Source organism: Contarinia nasturtii, unplaced genomic scaffold, assembly GCF_009176525.2.
Source record: "Contarinia nasturtii isolate CC-2019 unplaced genomic scaffold, AAFC_CNas_1.1 Cnas_scaffold_2489, whole genome shotgun sequence".
NCBI lineage: Eukaryota > Metazoa > Arthropoda > Insecta > Diptera > Cecidomyiidae > Contarinia > Contarinia nasturtii.
Genome location: NW_022199810.1, coordinates 242680 through 263648, shown reverse-complemented (window position 1 = coordinate 263648; position 20969 = coordinate 242680). Strand labels below are relative to the sequence as shown.

At 32.7% G+C, this 20969-nt stretch overlaps 2 protein-coding genes and 3 long non-coding RNA genes across 7 annotated transcripts; all 5 read left to right on the top strand.

Annotated features, from left to right (window-relative positions):
• Positions 1–6083: 6083 nt before the first annotated feature.
• On the top strand, positions 6084–8347 carry LOC116348499. Its single transcript, XR_004201820.1, has 3 exons — positions 6084–6626; positions 6713–6955; positions 7076–8347. It is a non-coding gene; the product is annotated as an uncharacterized LOC116348499 (long non-coding RNA).
• Positions 8348–9219: 872 nt separating this feature from the next.
• Positions 9220–11593, top strand: LOC116348525 (mitochondrial ribonuclease P protein 1 homolog). Of its 3 annotated transcripts, none has more exons than XM_031779551.1 (6): positions 9220–9451; positions 9518–9670; positions 9731–9885; positions 9951–10886; positions 10994–11209; positions 11291–11593. In XM_031779551.1, exons 1-4 carry the CDS (start codon positions 9224–9226, stop codon positions 10513–10515), a joined length of 1101 nt encoding a protein of 366 aa, XP_031635411.1. In that variant the 5' UTR covers positions 9220–9223; the 3' UTR covers positions 10516–10886; positions 10994–11209; positions 11291–11593. The 3 variants fall into 3 exon arrangements, with proteins under 3 accessions (XP_031635411.1, XP_031635413.1, XP_031635412.1); XM_031779553.1 differs by having other exon boundaries at positions 10972–11209; XM_031779552.1 differs by having other exon boundaries at positions 10954–11209.
• A 276-nt stretch (positions 11594–11869) lies between these two features.
• Positions 11870–12274, top strand: LOC116348496 (mitochondrial ribonuclease P protein 1 homolog). Its single transcript, XM_031779518.1, has one exon. It carries the CDS (start codon positions 11870–11872, stop codon positions 12272–12274), a length of 405 nt encoding a protein of 134 aa, XP_031635378.1.
• A 302-nt stretch (positions 12275–12576) lies between these two features.
• Positions 12577–15193, top strand: LOC116348526. Its single transcript, XR_004201823.1, has 4 exons — positions 12577–12770; positions 12878–13054; positions 13115–13242; positions 14772–15193. It is a non-coding gene; the product is annotated as an uncharacterized LOC116348526 (long non-coding RNA).
• An 861-nt stretch (positions 15194–16054) lies between these two features.
• On the top strand, positions 16055–19399 carry LOC116348527. Its single transcript, XR_004201824.1, has 4 exons — positions 16055–16168; positions 17572–17691; positions 17787–17938; positions 19301–19399. It is a non-coding gene; the product is annotated as an uncharacterized LOC116348527 (long non-coding RNA).
• Positions 19400–20969: the final 1570 nt, after the last annotated feature.

Below are 20969 nucleotides of genomic sequence, written 5' to 3'. Positions count from 1 at the left end.
TACGTCGTACGTCGTACGTCGTACGTCGTACGTCGTACGTCGTACGTTGTCCGCCGTACGCAAAATTTGTCCATCGATTATCTCACCCCCCAGAAAAGTTATTTAAAATCTGACTTCACGGGATGATTGGGGGTCCCCAGGAATAGAAATCATCAGATTTTGAGCGACTTTGGTTGATGGAAAAAAATTCCATGCCTGGAGTGATACCTATGAAAAAGAGTCCAATTTTCGTCCAAAAGTCATACTTAATGTAGACTTAAACACTCAAAAATATGTATTGGGGGGTTTTTTGGCACGAGAAAACCGAATCCGACGTTAGTTTTGAGATACAATCAATTTTTAATACAGTTTCCTTGAAAAAATCACAAAAAATTTGGATTTTTGTATGGGAGCCATGCCTGTATGCTACCTTAATGACGTGAAACTTTGCACAGACTATTTTTTACACAAAAAAATAACATTCTGAAAATTTGAAGAGATTTCAATTAAAATAAGGGGTACCTCCCATACAAAATTTTCAATTGGCTCAAAAACGAATATTTTGTATGGGAGGTACTCTTGATTTTGGTTGAAATTTCTCCAAACCCTCCGAATGTTATTTGTGAAAAAAATAACCTGTGCAAAGTTTCACGCCATTAAGGTAGCATACAGACATGGCTCCCATACAAAAATCCAAATTTGTTGTGACTTTAGTTATGAAAAGTGTTTCAAAAATAATCTTTATGGCAAAATTAACGTCAGACATATTTTTATAGTATTTTGTTGGAAAATAGAATACTTTCAAATGTCGTACAAATGGGTTCATCATGAAAGTGTGAAAAATCTTTTCTTGGCTACTTCTGCTATTAAATTAAAGAATATTTCGTTGCCAAAGTTGAAAAATATTTTTTGGTCTCGAACTTTACGCCGCTTGAAAGACTTGAAGAATCGAGCAAATATTATTTTGAACTTTCTTAATAAAATACGCAACTACCACCGTGCGGAAAAGTTCGTCTTACTCCCGTAAGACTCTTTATTTACTCTTGACAATATGCGATAATTTCTTTTCAATATATAAATTAGCACTTGGCAATGTTTCAATGTCTTCGTTTAATAGAGATATTATTGACACTATTGTTACAATTGGATTTTTTAGTTGTTCATTTGTTAAATCACTTAAATTTTCCATCTCAATAATTGATTGATACCATATTAGTGATTAATTGCACATGCACCTTTATTTTAATGTCATTTTTCACTCGAATGTGGGTGTATGGTTTTTTTTACATTTTTTGTAGAGCTTTTATTGATATCCGGGATAATGCGTCCACTACCACGTTGTCAGGACTCTTAATGTATTCGATGATGAAGTCAAATTTTTCCAAATCTATTTTTATGCGCATTAATTTTGAAGATGGGTTTTTTTAACTTGAATAGGTATATTAATGGTTTATGATCTGAGAACACGGTGAACTTTTGTCCGTAGAGATAATGTCTAAATGTTTTTAACGCGAAATGTATAGCTAAAAGCTCTTTTTCGATAATGGCATTGTTCTTTTCTCCGTTTTTAAATGTTCTAGATATGAAAGATATCGGTATGTCGTTGCCATTGTCGTCGATTTGACTGATGACTGCTCCGCAACCTAAATTGCTAGCGTCTACAGTAACTCTAAATTCTTTCGTAAAATCCGGATAAGCCAGAATTGGTGTTGCTACCAATGCACATTTTAATTTTTGAAATGCGCTTTCGCATGTTTCAGTCCAATTGAATTCAACGCGTTTTTTAAGAAGTTGAGTTAATGGCTATGTTATTAAAGAAAAATTTGCTATAAAGCGTCGGTAATAGTTGGCAAAGGCCACAAATAAAGACGTTTTCGAGATTGTTCAAGTGTTGGTTTTCTGTGAATCCCACGACTATTAAGTCGTCCATGTAGATGAATGCTTGTTCTGGTGGAAGTCCACTAAAGGCTATAGTCATCATTCTGCTGAATGACGATGGAGCTATATTTATTCCAAATGGAAGAACTTTCCATTGATAGAAACCGTTATCAGTTAAAAATGCTGTAACATGTCTCGACTCTTTCTCAATTGGTATCTGATGAAAACCGGAATGTAAATCCATAATTGAAAAATATTGTACTCTACCCAAGCCCTCGAAAATTTCTTCAATTCTTGGTAGTGGAAATTTGTCCGGTATGACATTTCTATTTAATTATCTGTAATCTATGCACATTCGGTACTTTGGCTTCCCGTCTGCACTTTTCTTTGGTATGATTATTATTGGAGAATTATACGGTGAAGTGCTTAATTCTATCAAGTCATTTTCTAATAACACGGCTACTTGCTTTCTTACTTCCTCCCTTTGAGAATGTGGCAATCTGTAGTCTTTCAATTTATTTATTCTAGTTGTATTTTTGTCTAAGTTGCTATTTTCTACTTTGTAAACCGTAAATCTATCTAAGGGGCTTACTTTTAATTTATTTGTGCTTATAATTTTAATATTGTCATCGAGATTGAGCTTATCACAACATCCCTTATCCAACACTCGGGTTGGTGTGCTATTGTCGTCGGTACTATTATGTCGTTATTTATTTCCTGCGCTTAGATTAGGCAAGGAAATTTTTCACTTTCAATGTGGATTATTTTAAATGTCTCTGATCGAGGTGGTATGGCTGATACTCCCGGCAACAATTCTGATTGTATTGTTACCTCGATTGGGTTTGTGTGATCTGGTCTTATTTTAAACGTTTTATCTCCATACTCTATTAAACATTTGAAGCGCTCAAGAAAGTCCTTACCAATTATGCCAAAGGCCGGTATCGGAAATTCTCTAGACACTATATGGAATTTATGTGTTAATTCGATGCCCTGTTCTTTTATTTTAAGGTCAAAAGAGCCCAATGAGAGAATGGGTTGTTTTGTTATTCCTGTCATTTGTATTATATCATTTTTGTCGTAGTATATTTCATTTGTTAAAGCGTTGATTCTAATAATTTACACCGATGCTTCAGTATCGATTAAAAAAATTGATTTTTGGTTTGATACGCTGATAAAACCAAAACCACAAAACAACCAAAAAATAGCCAAAACACGTGCAAGCTATCCCATTTTAGCATTCACAAGAGCACAAGCGATGAAACAAAGCAATGAAAATCGCAAAGAAATACAAACAATAAATTTAAACATCAACACTGATGATATAAAAGCGGTAGAAGACTGCCCATTTGAGAGAAACAAGACTCCGAAAATTCGACTAACAAATCTAAATATTATTGAAAGCGATCTGTTGAGTGTAGAATTCAAAATCTACCTCAGACATAAACCATTATGTTCATTAAAAATGAGCCAAGACAATGAAATATTAACCCTTGGTAAAATACTTTCACAAATCGAAAACTTGGCAATAGTGCACAACTTCCAACAATTGGAATCTAGGGGAAAATGACTACTTATAAGTTCGACGAAACCTATAGAATTGTACGAAAAACTTACCAAAACTTAGACGAACTTATGAAATCACACGCTACTTATGAGAATTTTTACGAACCTACGCTTTGTCCATATACATTAACACACTGCTGTAAGTTCGATATGCGTCAACATGCCGAAACAGTCGCACATGTAGTAGTCAAATGACACAACACTGGTCAACTTTTTTTTAATTACATCTCACGCTGCAAATAATTTGTATAAAAATGTAGAACGTATTTTAAAATAAAATACCAATCCAATTAGTAAATTGGATATCATCCTTAAAAGACCTGATTTTGATATTGAAGCATCGCTCTCAACACTCATACTTATTACTGATTATTCACTATCAAAACCGACTCTTTCAAAAGTGACGTCTAATTAGACGAATTTATATTTCTTGGTATTTTTTCACCGAAAACCTGCTCGACATATTTATACAAATTATTTTTTATCTGATTCAACATGACTAACATTTATTACCATTTACAACATTCTGCGATTTCCAATTGACGTTGAAAAACTTACTAGTAATCTATAGGAACTTACGTAAAACTTGGACGAACTTACAAAAATGTATATAGAACTCAAGAGAACTTACGCGAACTTGTGAAACTTACAGATACTTATGAACTTACAACGAGTCATTTTCCCCTAGATTGGAATGGCCCAAATACGATAAAATATTCGAAATATGTTCAATTACTGACTTCAAGTCAACGGCCAACAAAACGCTGAAAACCCTGCAGGTTATTCTTACAAAAGAAATTCAACGAATCACAGATCCAAAACAAAAATTAGAAATCATTGAAAAATACCATAATGACGAGTTATATGGTGGCCACTGCGGTCAGAAAAAACTTCATGCAAAAATCAAAGACAATTTCTACTGGAGAAACATGACGAGAGACATAGCTAAATACATAAAGAATTGCAAACTCTGCAAAATTTCAAATCCAAGCATAAAGACAAAAGAACGACTAGCATTAACAAAAACACCGACAAAACCATTCAAAATAATTCAAATAGATACCATCGGCCCAATACGTAAATCGAATTATGGAAACGTATACGCTGTGACTTTGATCGACGAAATGAGCAAATGGTTAACTATCATTCCAATAAAAACCAAAACAAGCCAAGAAATGGCCAACGCTTTTTTTACACAATACATTTTAATATTTGGCCCCATGAAAGAAATCAAAACAGACAGAGGGACTGAAAACGTTAACGAAGTGATAAGAGAACTGTGTAAGCTGTTGAAAATAAATCACAGCATATCGACAGCATACCATCACGAGACCGTCAGACAAATCGAACGAAACCATAGGACACTTAACGAATACTTACGAAAATACCTTGACGGACAACTTGATGACTGGGACATTTATGCTAAATATTACCAATTTCTATATAACATTTCCAAAAACAGTACACTAAATAACAAATATAGTCCATACAGATCATTTTTATAAAATCACCAAATATGCCCCATGAAATATTCGCGGGTAATGTTGAAAAATCATACAACGTGGATGATTACGTCAAAGAAACAAAAATTAAATTACAACTAATTCACAAAGAGACATCGGAATTAATAGAAAAACTAAAACTACGTAATAAAATTCAAAAAGACAGACAAAATCAAAATTGAAAGACAACCATACGACAAATTTCGACACATATATGACGGACCATATATTGTTAAGGAAGTAAAGGAACAGAATGTAATATTTCAACTAGACTCGGGAAAATTACAGGAAGTTCACAAGAACCGAATTATCAAATATTAACAAATTAAATTTTCAAATTATATCATAAATTAAATTCAAAATCAAATTAAATGAGACAAAAATAAAAACAAAAAAAAATTTTTTTTTAAAGAAAATACAAAAAAATCGTAAAATATGATTTTAAAACAAAAAGGTTCAGATTCACAATTTTTTCCTAAAAACGGAGAGATTAGCTCACAACTAAGTTAATTTTCAAAATTCATACCATGATTGATCAAAATAATAAAATAAAAATTAATATTAATAAATTGTTAAATTAACATAGTTTCAAAATTGTAAACCCAACCTTTTTTCTAAAAAGGAAGGTGTAGCGGTAGCCGCAAGGTAGCCGCAACGCAGCGTATATGTTTATTACATTTAAATTAAATCAGTCTTGACTCAACATACATACTACACACAAAAAACAGTAGTAGTAGAATTGTTTAAATGTATATTGCAAATTTACCAATAGTTGTTAAAATATCTATTGGTATTTTCATACAATCGTCACTACAACATCATAGTTGACACTTGTTTTGGCGCGATGGACCAAATGTCAACTGCGCTGCTGTAGTGACGAATGTATGAAAATACCAATAGATACTGTTTTATGTGTGTATATAGTCGTGTTTCACTCCTTATCTTATAATGGTATTTCAGTGTTAGGCAGTCTATGTATTTCGGATGGATATCCATCCGAGATATTTTAGAATATCTGGATATTTAACGCAACTGCACAGAGCCAGAGCTGTGTGCGTCACACATATAATCTACGGTATGTCGCTACACGTAAAATACAGACACAGTGTGACTGTGTACGTGTGGCACTTGATACACATATACGTCGCGACATACCGTAGATTCTATTTGCGATGCACACAGCTCTGGCGCTGTGCAGTTGCGTTGAATATCCAGATATTCCAAAATATCTCGGATGGATATCCATCCGAAATACATAGACTGGTGTTAGGTGCAGCTTCTTCGTGTAAACTCTGAATCTCGTGTAAACTCTGAAAAATCAGAAATGCTTTAGATTAAATCGAAGGGAAACAAATGTAAAAATTCGAGCAGTGAATTAAGAAAAAAACCGTCATTTTAAGCATAAAAAACAAAATCAGTCTGCTTTTCAAAGTTATAATATCGCTGTTGCTATCAATTGACTGTGGAGAAATTCAACTAATTGGGCAATTCAGAATACAAAAAGTTACACAGCGACAAACACACACATTTGATTCCAATAGAAACGCTGCGATAAAATGGGCAATACATCATTAAAATCATCACATTCGCTCTCCAAACTGTTTTAAGTTACGATATCATGAATGACACCAAACAAACAACTGCACATTTGAAATGCCACCACTTCTTCGAGTCCGTGGGAGATCCAATGGCCGATATGCATCGGTAAGTAAATTCAAACACATTAATTCACAAATTCTCCCATTCGATGATTTCTAAATCAAGTTTGTTTCTATTTTATTTCTTTACAGATAACATTTCCTTCATCGTATTCTACATACAAATGTGGAGCGACTCAGGAATGGATCGTTGACAGGTTGAATTCATAAGGCCAAAATCTTCGGAACCAAAAAGAAGAATACCAAATGACATTTTCCAATTTCAGTGGTGAAATGACAAATAGACGTGGAAAGCATTCGAATTCAGTTCAATTCATCGCATTTAAGTGCTAATTTGACACTAAGCCCATGATCAACAAAAAGCTTGACTTATCGGTGAGTAAAGATAATTTCATTTAATTGTTCAAAGCTCTACAAATATTTCGACAATAGCTCGACATTTTCGGATATTTTTGCAACAATTTCATTTTTATTTCTTTTTTTTTATCTCAACAGATCACATTGTCTTTCATCGTGTCTCATTGATAACGGCCCAGGCAAGGATCGACTGGCAGCATTGGATGAAATGAGTGTATGTTGGCTTCAGTACTCTGTATAACGACTAAAAATGAACTTTGAATCATCAAATAGGCCGATGTATGTAGTAAATGAACATCGCAAGAAAACGGAAACTTCAACACGTTTCGTATCAACGAATCTACAAATATCTAGCAACAGCTCCAAATTCACTTGGCTGAAAAGCCATTGATTCACAGCTTGAAAATAATTTAAGCTCTTTTTCAAACGAATCCCTTTACGTTCTCACATTTGTTTTTTTATTTTAGTTAATTTTCCGTAATGGAATCATAAAAATCAAATTCAATTCAGAAAGCAAGTCAAATTTAAGGATTAATTATCTTTTTACCAATTCAGACAGGTTTTTCTATTTAGATATTTTAATTAGCAAGAACTTAGAGTGAAATGTCAATTGTTTTTGAATTTTACTAAGCCTTGTGAATTGAATTTTATTTTCCCGGAGCCGAATGAATAAACTTCTTATCGGCGTGCTTTCGGCACATATTTTCTAAACTTCATAAACGCATAATAACCGTTAGATAACTTCTCGAACACTGTAATGTATCTTTTACGCAAACACCAATTTTATTCATTGATCTTACTTTATATTTTACAAAATCGACTTACATACTAATAAGCTAAAAGATTTTTGTTAATTTGGACTTTTCCTTGGGATACCTAAGACAGTATATCCTCAATAAAAGTTATTTCACAATTAATATATTTATAAGCGATATTTGTTTGTTATATTACATCTTATTACTTGTGTTTATTAATTACTTTTGTGCCGATCCAGGACGGATAAAATGTAAAAGAAAATGTTTCTCTATGTCGATTTCACTTGGTTTTTCTCCATTCCAATTGAAATCAATGATTCTTTAAATGAATAAAAGTTCGTAACATTGAATTAAATTAGCACAATTTATTAGCGAGAACACACGGCAAAAAGAGAATTATTGCAAATTGTTTATTATTAAATGATCGAATGCATTTCGGGCGACAATTGAGCGTCCATAGTCCTTAACACTAGTGCGAAAAAATAAATGTAAACAAAGCACCAACGAAATGTGTTGGTATGTTAAAAAGAGATAAAATTTAACGAGCAGAAAAACAACGAACGTTACAAAATAGGAAATATTTCTATTTGAATTATTTATTTTTAAAATTTGATTGTTTTTAAATTTAAATCGATAAATGATTCCATTTTTTAAGGGAGCAAATATTCAAATAAATAAAAGAAAATGAATCAATTAAACGAGTTTATTCATTTAAAACTTAATTATTTAGAAGGAGACCGAAGTTTATGAGAATGCATGAGAACATTTTTGACTCATATACACTTGGAAAAAGCAATGCATATACAACGAATCGTAAGTAACGTATTTTTAGGTTTTTTCATTATTAGTTCTATTAATTAAAATGAAAACAAATACCAAAACATTTCTCAAACGAAATTTCTCCCGAAAATGTGGTAATTTTTACAAAAAAAAATCCCAAATTTTCAAGAAAACGATTTTCTTTCGAAAAATTGAAAAGGTTCCGGATAGAAATGAAATCGGCATGGAAATCAGTTAGAAATCATATTATAACCATCAAAATGTTTCGTTCTTCGTTGCATATAAATTATTCTTATTATTAAATCATTTACCATCTTATTGAATTTTTTTCGCATTCGGAGTGATAATGAAGAAAGTGTTTCAAATAATAATGCATATGATCATGGCATATATTTCGTTGTTTTACAAGCATCTTGTTCCATAAATTTTATTCCAAAATTTTTCATAAGTGAGAGATATTGTGGAAATTTTTAAAATAAAAAAATTCAAAAACAAAACAGACTGCCCTAATTCTGTCCTGTGAACAAAGTACAACTCAATAGATATAGTAAATCTCAAAAATCTCGAAATAAATTCACATACATGACCTATGCCATTCCTCGAATATATCACACACACTTGTATGTGTGTTACAAGTGTTATTAGTATTTACACAAAAAGCCGGTAAACCTTACAAAGTCACAATCATGTGTATGTGTGTTTTTGACAGTGCATGTAACAGTGTTAACCATGGGCTGTCAAAGTGACACACATGCCATTACATAAACTAACTTTCTTATTCATTCATTCATTCATCATTGATAGAACATTAATTCTTTTTAAAAAAATGATCCGAAGCGTCTTAAAAGAATTTTTGCGACCAATTCAATTAATTTCCTCATCGCATTTGCGAAGTTCGTATACAAATCAAACGGTTGACGATTGGATATCATCACTGTCAGAAGATAAACAAGAGAGGGTTAGATTAATTCAGAATGAGGTAAGTACAAAACGAATAGAGTCGCTTTATTGTGGAAGGTATAAACAGAGATTGTGTCATTTTTAGATAGCATTGAAACTGGCCGAAGAGCAAAAGATGCCACAACTTCAGATGTTATCCAAAGCTGATTATGAAGAAATGTTGGACATGTCAAACAATCGACGACGACAATATTACAATTATTTACATTCATCAAAAACAGCCGATTCAAATGACAGTGTATGCTCTTTATCTATTGTTCTAATATTCAATGAATTTAATTTGCTCACACATTTACAGATAAAGCGTATGATACGAAAACAAATTAACGACACAAAACAACAATTGAGTACGCACAAAAAGCCCAAAACCAATCACATTGAATATGGTTTACACCAGAATACACAATTTTTGAGAATAACAGAACAAACAATGAACAAATGGAGAAATTTCAAGTAAGACCCATATTAATAGCATATTCCTGCTAAAATTATCCTAATTATTGTCATTATTTCCATAGAGTGTGGCGTGCAATGAGACTAAACGAACCAGCTCTAATATTGGACTGTGGTTTCAATGACACAATGTCGAAGCGTGAAATGCAGGATTTGGCACGTCAAATAAATCATTCGTTTGCTCACAATCGAATGGATCGCAAACCATTCGTACTCAATTTGTGTAACATGAGCCCGGATTCAAAGCTGTGGCCAATATTGTCACATAAATTGACCAATTTTGAGAAATTACCATGGAACATTTCGCCAAACGATATTACGGATGTGTTTCCAGTAGAAAAACTAGTTTATTTATCACCGGATGCACCAGACGCACTGGAATTTAATGCCGATGATTGCTATGTCTTGGGAGCTATTGTTGACAAAGGAAATCGACAACCATTGACACTGGCCAAGTCGAAGCGACTGGGAATTCGTGCAGCACGTTTGCCATTAGAAAAATATATCAAATTCAATTCACATAAAACATTGACGTTAGACCAAATGACACGAATTATGCTCGAGCTTAAGCGAACACAGGATTGGAAAAGAGCACTAAAATATGTACCAGCTCGACACATTTTAGGATAAATTTTAGTCCAACATTAAGAACTAGTATAACATTTCCGTGTGAAAAGTAATGAAATAAACACAAAAATCCAGTAAATATCAAAAGCGTTATGTGATTGATCTGTAATAAGCATTTGAATGATCAAACCCTGCCCCGTGATCGACGTGAGCTGTCATTGAACAATACATTATGTCAAAGTGTAACACGTGCATAGGCTAACCTTTTTATTCATTCAACATTGATAGAACATTAATTCATTGAAATAAAAAATGATCCGAAGCGTCTTTTGCGACCAATTCAATTAATTTCGTCATCTCATTTGCGAAGTTCGTATACAAATCAAACGGTTGGCGATGGGATATCATCACTGCCAGAAGATAAACAAAAGAGGGTGAGACTGATACAGAATGAGTTACCTCTTATATGAGTTACCTAATATATCTTCTTTATTGTGGAAGGTATATTCTTTACAAAAGAAGTATATTGTGTAATTTCTAGATTGCTCTAAGACTGACCGAAGAGAAAAGGATGCCACCAGAAATATTTATCAAATGTTTTGATTTACATTTTTATTGGTGGCATCTTTTTCTCTTGCCACCGATAGAAATGTTAACCAAAGCCGATTATGAAGAAATGTTGGAGATGTCAAACAATCGACGACAAAAGTATTATGTTTATTTGCATTCATCAACAATGGGCACTTCGAATGACGAGGTATGAATGAACTCATTATTCATATAACTCACTCACTATTTGATTTAATTTGAATTTTATCACATTCGTTTACATTCACAGATACGAAATACGATAGCAACGAGTATCTTTGATGAAAAGAAGGCCTAGGACATATCGAATATGATCAGTTTTCGGTGGACCAAATGTTCCCAGACCGAAAGCCGATCATATTCGACATGGCCTAGGACATATTACACAATTTTTGAAAATAAGAAGAGAAACAATGACCAAATGGAGAAATTTGAAGTATCACCCTTACCATTGACATATTGGAGCTAAAATAATCTTCTTATTTGGAAATTGAAAACCAAAAACGGACATCTTATGAGTCGATATTTTATTTGAAAAAAAAAAAAAAAAAAATTGCCAATGATTTGATTTATGCCTGATGCTCGTTTATGGTTTCCAATTTCCAAAAAATACATCCACGTTTGAAAGACATAAAAATAACCTCATTATTGTCATTATTTCCATAGATTGTGGCGTGCGATGAGACTAAATGAACCAGCTCTAATATTGGACTGTTGTTTCAATGACAGAATGACGGACCAGGAAATTTGAGACTTAGCGCGTCAAATTAAATATTCCTGCACTGAAAATCGGTTAGATCGTAAACCATTTGTACTGAATTTGTGAAACATGAACATAAATTCAAAGCTATGGTATGGATTGTCAAACAATATGCCCAAATTTGATAAATTACCGTGGAACATTTCGCCAAACGATATTACGGATGTGTTCCCAGTTGAAAAACTAGTTTATTTATCACCCGATGCACCAGATGCACTGGAACAATTTAATGCCGATGATTGCTATGTCTTGGGAGCTATTGTTGACAAAGGAAATCGACAACCATTGACACTGGCCAAGTCGAAGCGACTGGGAATTCGTGCAGCACGTTTGCCATTAGAAAAATATATTGAATTCAATTCACATAAAACATTGACACTGGACCAAATGACACGAATTATGCTTGAATGGAAACGAACCCAGGACTGGAGAAAGGCGCTACAATATGTACCGGCTCGAAAAGTTTCCGGTTAAATTGTACAAAAATCGACAATTAAAATTAATTCGAAGCAAAATTAGGGTAAAATTCTCATGTGAAAAAATATAATTTTATGAAGTATAAAAATGTTACAGACATTTGATAAATAAAATTACCGAATTAAATTTATTTTTGAAATGGAATAAAATTACGACAATTTTACAAATAAATTGTAAGAAATTGAGAAAGAAATCAAAGAAAATAAAATTTTCTCGAAAATTGTTAGAAAAAATCGAATTAGAACAGTCGTTTTTATCATCTGAATGATGGGACCCTACGCTGTGAATAACTGGGAGCTGTCATCGAAGAACACATTGCTTACAATACACGGTCACGGTCGTAATATTAAGTTTTATACAAAAACAGTGTGAAGTAAGAGTATGAGTGTCTCAATAATCTTCCATAGATGACATACGGCAAACTCAGTGTGTGTATGTAGCGGTATGTAGCATGAAAGCCGTAAATATGTGTATCTAAGTGCGACGCATTAATGTGTGTTTTTTATAATTTCATCTAGCCATATGATGACAACAATTTAATTTCTATTCATCCAAATTGATGTACCGAATTTGATTTTTTTTAATTTCTTTACTTTGCAGATTAGAAATGAAACACAACATTTGGGTACATTTAGTCCGCGGTAGTCCAACGAAATCATCCGATTTCAATGTCCTGTTTTATTTGTTTGAGCGACGTCTGGAACTGGAAAAGAATACCCAATACGAATTGAATGTGTAGAAAAAAGGCAAAATGGAAAATTCAAAAAAATGACACAGGTAAAATTTATTAAAAGAACATTTTTTCACAAGTATAATATTTGATATTTTTCCTTATAGCTGTCATCAATATAACACCGTTTCGACTCATGGTCACCATACCAGTTATTGAACCATTCGACAATGGCATCGACGAATGTAAGGCGCCACTATCAATCAAAACCATCGTCCCCACGCGAAATTCTTCGGTAAACAAAAATCCATTGACAAAATATACTTATTTGTACGAGAACAACGCGAGAGTCACTGACTTGATTCGCAACTGGGAAATTCGCCACTGACTTGATTACGAGGGTTGCTCCATAATTTTTTTTAAAAACATATATAACACAGTTGTTTTTTGTCGAAAATGGTTTTATTGTTTTTCAAAATATTCCCCGAGATGATCGATACACTTTTGCATTCGATGAAACCATTTGTCATAGCATTCGTGCAAAACTGATATCTCCAAAACTCCGAAACTGATATCTCCAAAACGTGTGTTTTGAACGCTTCAACTGCTTCTTCTGGTGTCGAAAATCGTTGACCACGTAGTTTTTTCTTCACGCTTGGGAACAAAAAAAAGTCATTGGGTGCCAGGTCAGGACTGTACGGTGGATGACCCATCAGTTCGATGTTTTGACCGGTCAAAAATCGAGTAGTTTGAAAAGATGTGTGAGAGCTCGCATTATCGTGATGAAGAATTATTTTGCGACGGTGGTTGTTTTTTCTTATTTCACCAAACACTTCGGGAAAACAAATGGTGGTATACCAATCAGAATTGACGGTCTTACGATCCTCTAGTGGAACGGTTGCCACATGACCACTTCTCCCGAAAAAACAGGCGACCATTCGCTTCGAAGTGCTTCTTGCTCGAACAACTTTCGTTGGGTTATCTTCATTTTGGAAGACCCATACAGTCGACTGCTGTTTCGTTTCGGGCTCATAGGCATATATCCACGATTCGTCACCAGTGACGATTTTATTAACGTCTTTTGAAGCACCACGATTGAATTTCTTGAGCATTTCTTTACACCAACTCACACGAGCCATTTTTTGTTCATCGGTCAATTTATGTGGGATCCAACGAGAGCAAATCTTTTTTACGGCTAAATGTTCATGCAAAATTGTATGTATGCTGTGGGATGAAATGCCCAAAGATGCCTCAATCTCACGGTAGGTCACATGACGATCTTCCATAATCAGTTTTCTGACAGCATCGATGTTTTGTGGCACAACAGCCGATTTTGGACGACCTGTATGAAACTCGTCTTTGAGCGAACTACGACCGCAACGGAATTCTCGGTACCAGTTATAAATTGTCTGAAGGGTTGGTGCTTCATTGCCAAAGGCCAAATGAAGTCGATCGAAACACTGTTGTTGAGATAATTTACTTCGAAAATCGTAGTAAATCATTTTACGAAAATCTTCACGTGTAAAATTCATTTTTTTGTTGAGTCGCAGTTTACCAGTCACTGTAAACAATACAAATAGCGTTCGTACGACAAAAGGTTCAGGGCACGAATACATACCAAAACATCAAACTTTACGAATATGACAATGGTTTACATCGGGCAACACTATAAGTACCATTTTAAAAAAAATTATGGAGCAACCTACGTACAAGCCTAGATGGGTGTAGGTTATTTAGTATTACATTGAAGGTGCTATGAGTGCATGAATCGATTTTGACTGTCTTTTTTCGTGACTTACCCTATTTTTCTTGCCCTTTCCCTAGATGGACCGTATAATCTCTGACAACAATGCAGTTTGATCAACAACAACAAGCGACGGTATCACAACTGAGCAAAATAATCATTTAGTCATCTATAATTGCAAAGGTTGTGGTCAATTGATGCAGGTCACCGGCACTTTTTCATTAAATATATCATTTTTATTACAGTCAATTTTCGAGAAACATTTTTGAAGCAATTGCTTCTAGAAAATTGACTGTAGCCAAAATTGATGATTTTACACCGTTATCAATGCTACGTCGAGCTGTACGACTCTTATAGGTGAACAATGAAGCTACAATTCATGAACACACAAAACATGTTTAAATGGATATTCAGTCACCGTGTTTAGCCTCAAATTCAATCATAATATATAAATTAAATATTCTGGACGCATTTAATTACAATCTGACCAATGATCCGTTTATGCCCCAAATGAAAACAAATAAATAGAATAGAATAACAGTAATTGTAGAATTCAACGATTTTCTCAATTACTTGATCATTTGGATACATTTGTTGTTATTAATTGTAAAATAAAAACACTGTCTTTCAAATATAAATTCAGAAACGAACAATTAATTTTTTTTGGTTGAATAAAATAATATAAAATCTACAAATGCGTTGGATTATTCCAATTAATTCAAAGCTAGATAGAGATAAATTGGCTAAAATAAAAAATGTGAATCGATTTCTTTAATACAATGCAATTTTATTCTTTCAAATGATTACATTTGGTGTAAAAATGAGCAGTCCTCATATAAAATGCACAAATCTCGAATATCTCGAACTATTTTCCGTGATCTTGACATTCGTCGTGCAATCACATAAAGTTCCTTCGCTTTCGTTTTCCTTTGTACCGTAAGTACTTTTTCGATTATGGTTGATCGTAATACATTGAGAGAACAATTTTCAACCGTGTGAATGCCGCGAACGCTTTGGTTTACACTCATACATATTGATTTAGAAACGAGCATTTGAATGTCTCACCCGAAGTAGAGAATCGTGTTCAATTCAGAATGATATTGAATGCAGCAGCGACCAGTTCGCATGCACAACTGGCTGCAGTTTTTTGTGTGAATCAACAAAGTCTAAAATTAAAAGTGTCGAATAGACAAAATTTCGTTAACACAGTGCTAGTTATTTTTCAGTTAAAAACGTGACTTTCAACTCAATATTCAAAAGCTCGTCGAAATAAATAAATAAATGAACCTTTTTAGGAGAATTGCTCTTAAATAGTTCAATATTATAAAAAAAAAGTCCGATATTTGTTGCTTTCAATTTTTGCTATTTTTCAAAAAAAAAAAAAACGAGAATCTGATTCAATTTAATTGTAATGAACAATCGTGAAAAAAGGTGAAAATAGACCGAATTCAATTCTTTTAACATCGATTCCTTCTTGGTGAGTATTCAAAATAAATATCTAAATTAATTGTTAATCCATGATTTCAATTATTATTTTTACAATTTGATTAGATAAAAAAAAAATTGTTCAGTAAAAATAGCTTTTTTTATTTTTTTCATTTAAAAAAGATCGAAAGCTTTTTATATGCAAAAATGTGTGCTGTATGTATTTCTACGGTTTCTCATTTTAGATTTTTCATATACTTTTTCGTATTGATTTTGCATTCTGGTGGTTTGGAATTTATTTCGAGATTTTCGAAAAAATAGTAACGAAAACGAAGTGTTAGAACATAATCGACGGAATTTTAGCAAATTTCGATTTTTTCGATGAATTAAAACAGTAGAATTAGTTGAATATGAACCAGTGTCGCGATTCTACGATACAATTCCACACGAAACAATGGACAAATAGACCTATTAATTTTTTTAAAAATATACATTTCGTTCATATTAAAATAATTCACCTATTTAAATTCATAGAAATGTCGGAATTGCAAAAGTTCCGTCAATTTTATGTTGTAAGACCTCATTTTCGATGCAATATTCTCGAAATAAATTCCGTAGCATTCTATAACGCAAAGTCCATATTGAATAGTGCACCATCATCAAATATTCATACACGAAAATGAAAAATAAAAAAACCAAACCGTAGAAGTACATGTAGCACACATTCCTTTTTATTTGTTGTTTATTTGTTGAGCTCAGCAATTTCACGCAACTATTTTCGCATGAAATGGTGATTGCAAAAATATAAATTGATTTGAATTACTTCAACACAAATTCACTCGGGTGTCATATTTGTTGAGATCAGCTATTTTTGCATATAATATTCCAATTTTGTCCAAGTGTTTCGCGTGAAATTACAGTGATAAAAAAACTTTGTTTTTATACAAAATTTTGTGAACTTTAGACTGATTTTCGTTCTTTCTTCGCCTTTCGTGAAATTAAGCCATAGTTATTTTTTTTTGTTAAATTTTTGCATTGGAACAATTCAAATAAATTGCAAATTGAATTTCCATATTATAAGTTTAAAATCAAGCGAAAATTTATCAATTCCAAATTCTGAAATAGTGACTAATATGTGTCCATCAATTAAATTCTGACTATTGAAAAAGTGAAATAATAGTGAAAAAGTGATTTTCTGTCATCAATTTAACCGTTAGTGTCTTTTTCAATTGTTTCGGCTCTTTTACTTGCGTATTTTGAATTGTTATAATAACTTTTAGTTTCGTTTGTAAATATTTTCAAATATATATAACAATTCTTTGTATTTGTTTGTATTTTTTCATCGACAAATGATCCTGCGAAAAAAGTGATTTAATTTTTATTTTCATTTGGGATGATTGGTTTGTCATAAAATAAAATTGATTTAAGTAATTTTTTTTCATTACAAAAATATAGACCAAAATCTGGGTAGTCAAGCAAATTGAGTTGAGCAAATGTCTGATAAGCATCAAGTGCATGCAAATCGCAGATAGAACGTGACAAGCGAATGGAACGTTGCAAAAAATACAAATAAAGGTAAGGATTCGCTTTTTCTTCAAATGTGCCACAATTTTTATTCAACGATTATAAATGGGTGTCATTTTTTAAATAATTTTCTTGTGTATTTTCAGTTCAGGATACTGTTGACAACGGAACGTAAATTTATGGATCACATGATATGGTACATTGGTTGACAGTTGCATCATCTCTCATCAAAAACCATATGTATCGGCATGTAGTTCCAGTAACAGTTTTTCGGGCATTTCTAGTGACTTCAGAGAAGGTTTGTGACTAAATTAATTATGAATTATTTCGAAAAATTACAAGCGACCCAGTTGATTCACTGATCCAAATACATCGAAACCATTCGCCGTCTTTTTTGTATTTTTCCTTTTCTTTATTTTCTATTTTGTTGGTTTCTTTAAATTGATATCTCGAACTTGAATTCAGATCATATGTGCAAAAAAGATGAAATAAATTGTAAAATTGAGTCCGAATCGTGAAAAAAGAATAATAGCTTCGAAGCAAGGATCGATTTTGATTTGAATTTGAAAAAATCTATACGATAAATCATTTTGATGTATTTTTTCTTATCTTTTTTTCACACAAAAATCCTTTTGATGCAATATTTTCTATAATCGCGAATAAATGTGCTGATATTTAATTAATTCTAATGATTTGAATTCACTTCGTAAACGAGTTGCTTAAAACGCATTTTCTACAGCTCGAATCAAAAATACTTTGCAATCGTAAAGTTCCTGAAATAAATTCAAAAAAACATTTTACTAATATATCAGCACAAATGGAGGCTTCTTTGCTTTTATTTGTATTTGCTTCAAGTACTGCAACGACTAGCATTGAATGATTACATTGACAATGCTCTGCTTGCGTATGCACATAAACATTGATTCGCATGGTCGCATCAATAAACGGCGCATTTTCACACATATTAGATGCACGACAACTACATTGAGCACATGAGATAAAATAGAATCAATGCAAATTGACCGAATCGGGTTCATTGCGATTAGAAACGGAGCGGCAATAAGTTTGCGAGCTCAAGTACTTCGAACTGTTCGGTCGATCCAAATTCAATTTATTTAATTTATTTCAATTTCTTCCATTCAATACTCTTTTCAAGGGAACAGTGTTTTTTTGTTGTTGCATTATCAATTGGCTCTGCTTTGCAATTGCTGATTAGTTGCAATTAAACAATTTTAAACATTCAAGTGACTTGTATACATTTTGCTCCATTTCTAATCCAAATCAGTGTACCCATTTTAAATGAATTTTGTACAAATAATTAATGGAAAAATACGCCTGTAATTATAGGCAAATTCATACGTGCGAATTTTCAGATACATTTTTTCTATATATTTTTCTAATTTGCACACATTGTCCTTTTCCAAAATAAATTAATTGTAGATAAATAGTACCATTGAAGTCTACCAGCAATTTAATTATCGTTTATATTAACGAATGACTGAACTTGTGAGTTATCTGAATGAGGCTGATGTTTTCAATTGTCAAATACACTAGATAATAATAAATACATTTGATATGCTTTTTTTATTTGTTCTAAATCTAATTTTGCTTATTTTTCTAAAAAAAAAATCTAATATTTGTTTCTATCATTTAAACATAGATAACGAGTTATAAAAAGGATGGGATACCAATGAAGATGCAAATATCATGGATATAAATGGACTTTGAGAGAATTGACGTCTGGTTTACTTTTTCGATGGAGCCATGCAGCCATGTTACTCGGTAAGTTTTTTTACTGATTTCATTGCATTCTTTGACATAGTAATTAATTATTCGTTAAATTTTTTGTATTTCCAACAAAATTCGTGGATTCATTTGTTTAAATTTACGTGTAGATTCATCATTTTTCAAATATGATCATCCCAATTCCAAATTAACGGCTTCATTTCAATTTTCTTAAGGTACACTTAAATGAGAAATTCCACTAAATTAATTGTCCTCCCTACAAACTGTGTGGGCACTTTAAGGAAAGCCGAATTTATTTTAACTTTTTGTAACACAGTATGACTCCGTTAATTCGAATATTGTGAACTGTCCATATTTCGCCCTACTCAAATCATATTCCGGCAAAAATAAATGCTTCAAGTAGAAAAAATATTTGGGTTTTGCATAATATCCATAGATTTTGAGATTTTGTGAGTTTATCGATTTGTCGAATATATTTTTTAGATCATTTTTCTAAATGAATTTGATCGGTAGCTACAGTTCAAGTAATTTTAAAATAGAACATATTTTAAATCTGAGGTATTTGAAAACCTCTGGATATTTGGAGTACGTACGAAAAATGTAGTTAGATTTTCAATTCGATCAAAACGATATAGTGAATCAAAAAATTGATATTCAAGAAACAGCAAATTTTTCCCAAATGAATATTGTTTAAAAATCTTCTTTAAATTTCCTGAGTATTTCACCGTCAATTCAAAAGAGCAGGGACTGCCGCGAGACATTTATAGTAAGATATTTATTTATAATACTTACCAGTAAACATATCAAAGTGTTAATAAAAGTTTTAAATTTCCTTAAAACAGATCGATGTAAAGTGGCGAAAAAATAAATTTGTGAAAATAGGGGGGCCGTTCGGGATATTAGGGGCAGGCGAGTACTCCACCATGTCAAAATTTGGTCGGATCAAAAAATAAAGTTCTACAAAGTTGTTCAGAGAAATTTTTTATGACCCCTGCCCTCCAAGTCCCAACAACTCAGAGCCCCATTAGGGTAAAATGATGAAAAGTCGATTTTTCACTTTTTGGATGCGGAATTTCGCACTCAAATTTATGGCCAACTATAACTAATTTTATCCGCACAATTCATTTAGGCCATTGCTCATTCCATCACCCCCAAGAGGGGTCCCCATATAAAATTCACGAAAATTTCGAAAAATACCCCGAAATTGGTTCCGTACCCCATCTAACCCCAAAATTAATTACATATTCGGATTCCTCGTATAAAATTATCTGTAGGCTCCATACATTGTCAATCTCTCTTGACCTACAAATTACTCCATCTAACTTAAAACTTCAATTCGGGTCGAAAGGTGAAAATACCCCATTTCACCCCTTATGACTCAACTGGGCATTTGGGTTTCTTCTAATGAAAGTTACGCATATCAATGAAGTTTCCATTGGCATATCGTTTTGGCCGCCCTGAATGACCGACTTAATATACATTTGTAAATTCGGAACGTTGCTTCATTGCGTCAGTATGAACTCAAAGTAAAAAGGAGAGAATTTATGCAACGTTTTGATTATACAAATGTTACACAGTACACA

Excerpts from the sequence above, each read along its gene's own strand:
- LOC116348525 (XM_031779551.1), top strand. The coding sequence starts at position 9,224 with ATGCCATTACATAAACTAACTTTCTTATTCATTCATTCATTCATCATT. Across the intron at positions 9,452-9,517 it reads TTAGATTAATTCAGAATGAG|ATAGCATTGAAACTGGCCGA; the intron begins GTAAGTACAAAA and ends TGTCATTTTTAG. Across the intron at positions 9,886-9,950 it reads AACAAATGGAGAAATTTCAA|AGTGTGGCGTGCAATGAGAC; the intron begins GTAAGACCCATA and ends TTATTTCCATAG.
- LOC116348496 (XM_031779518.1), top strand. The coding sequence starts at position 11,870 with ATGAACATAAATTCAAAGCTATGGTATGGATTGTCAAACAATATGCCC.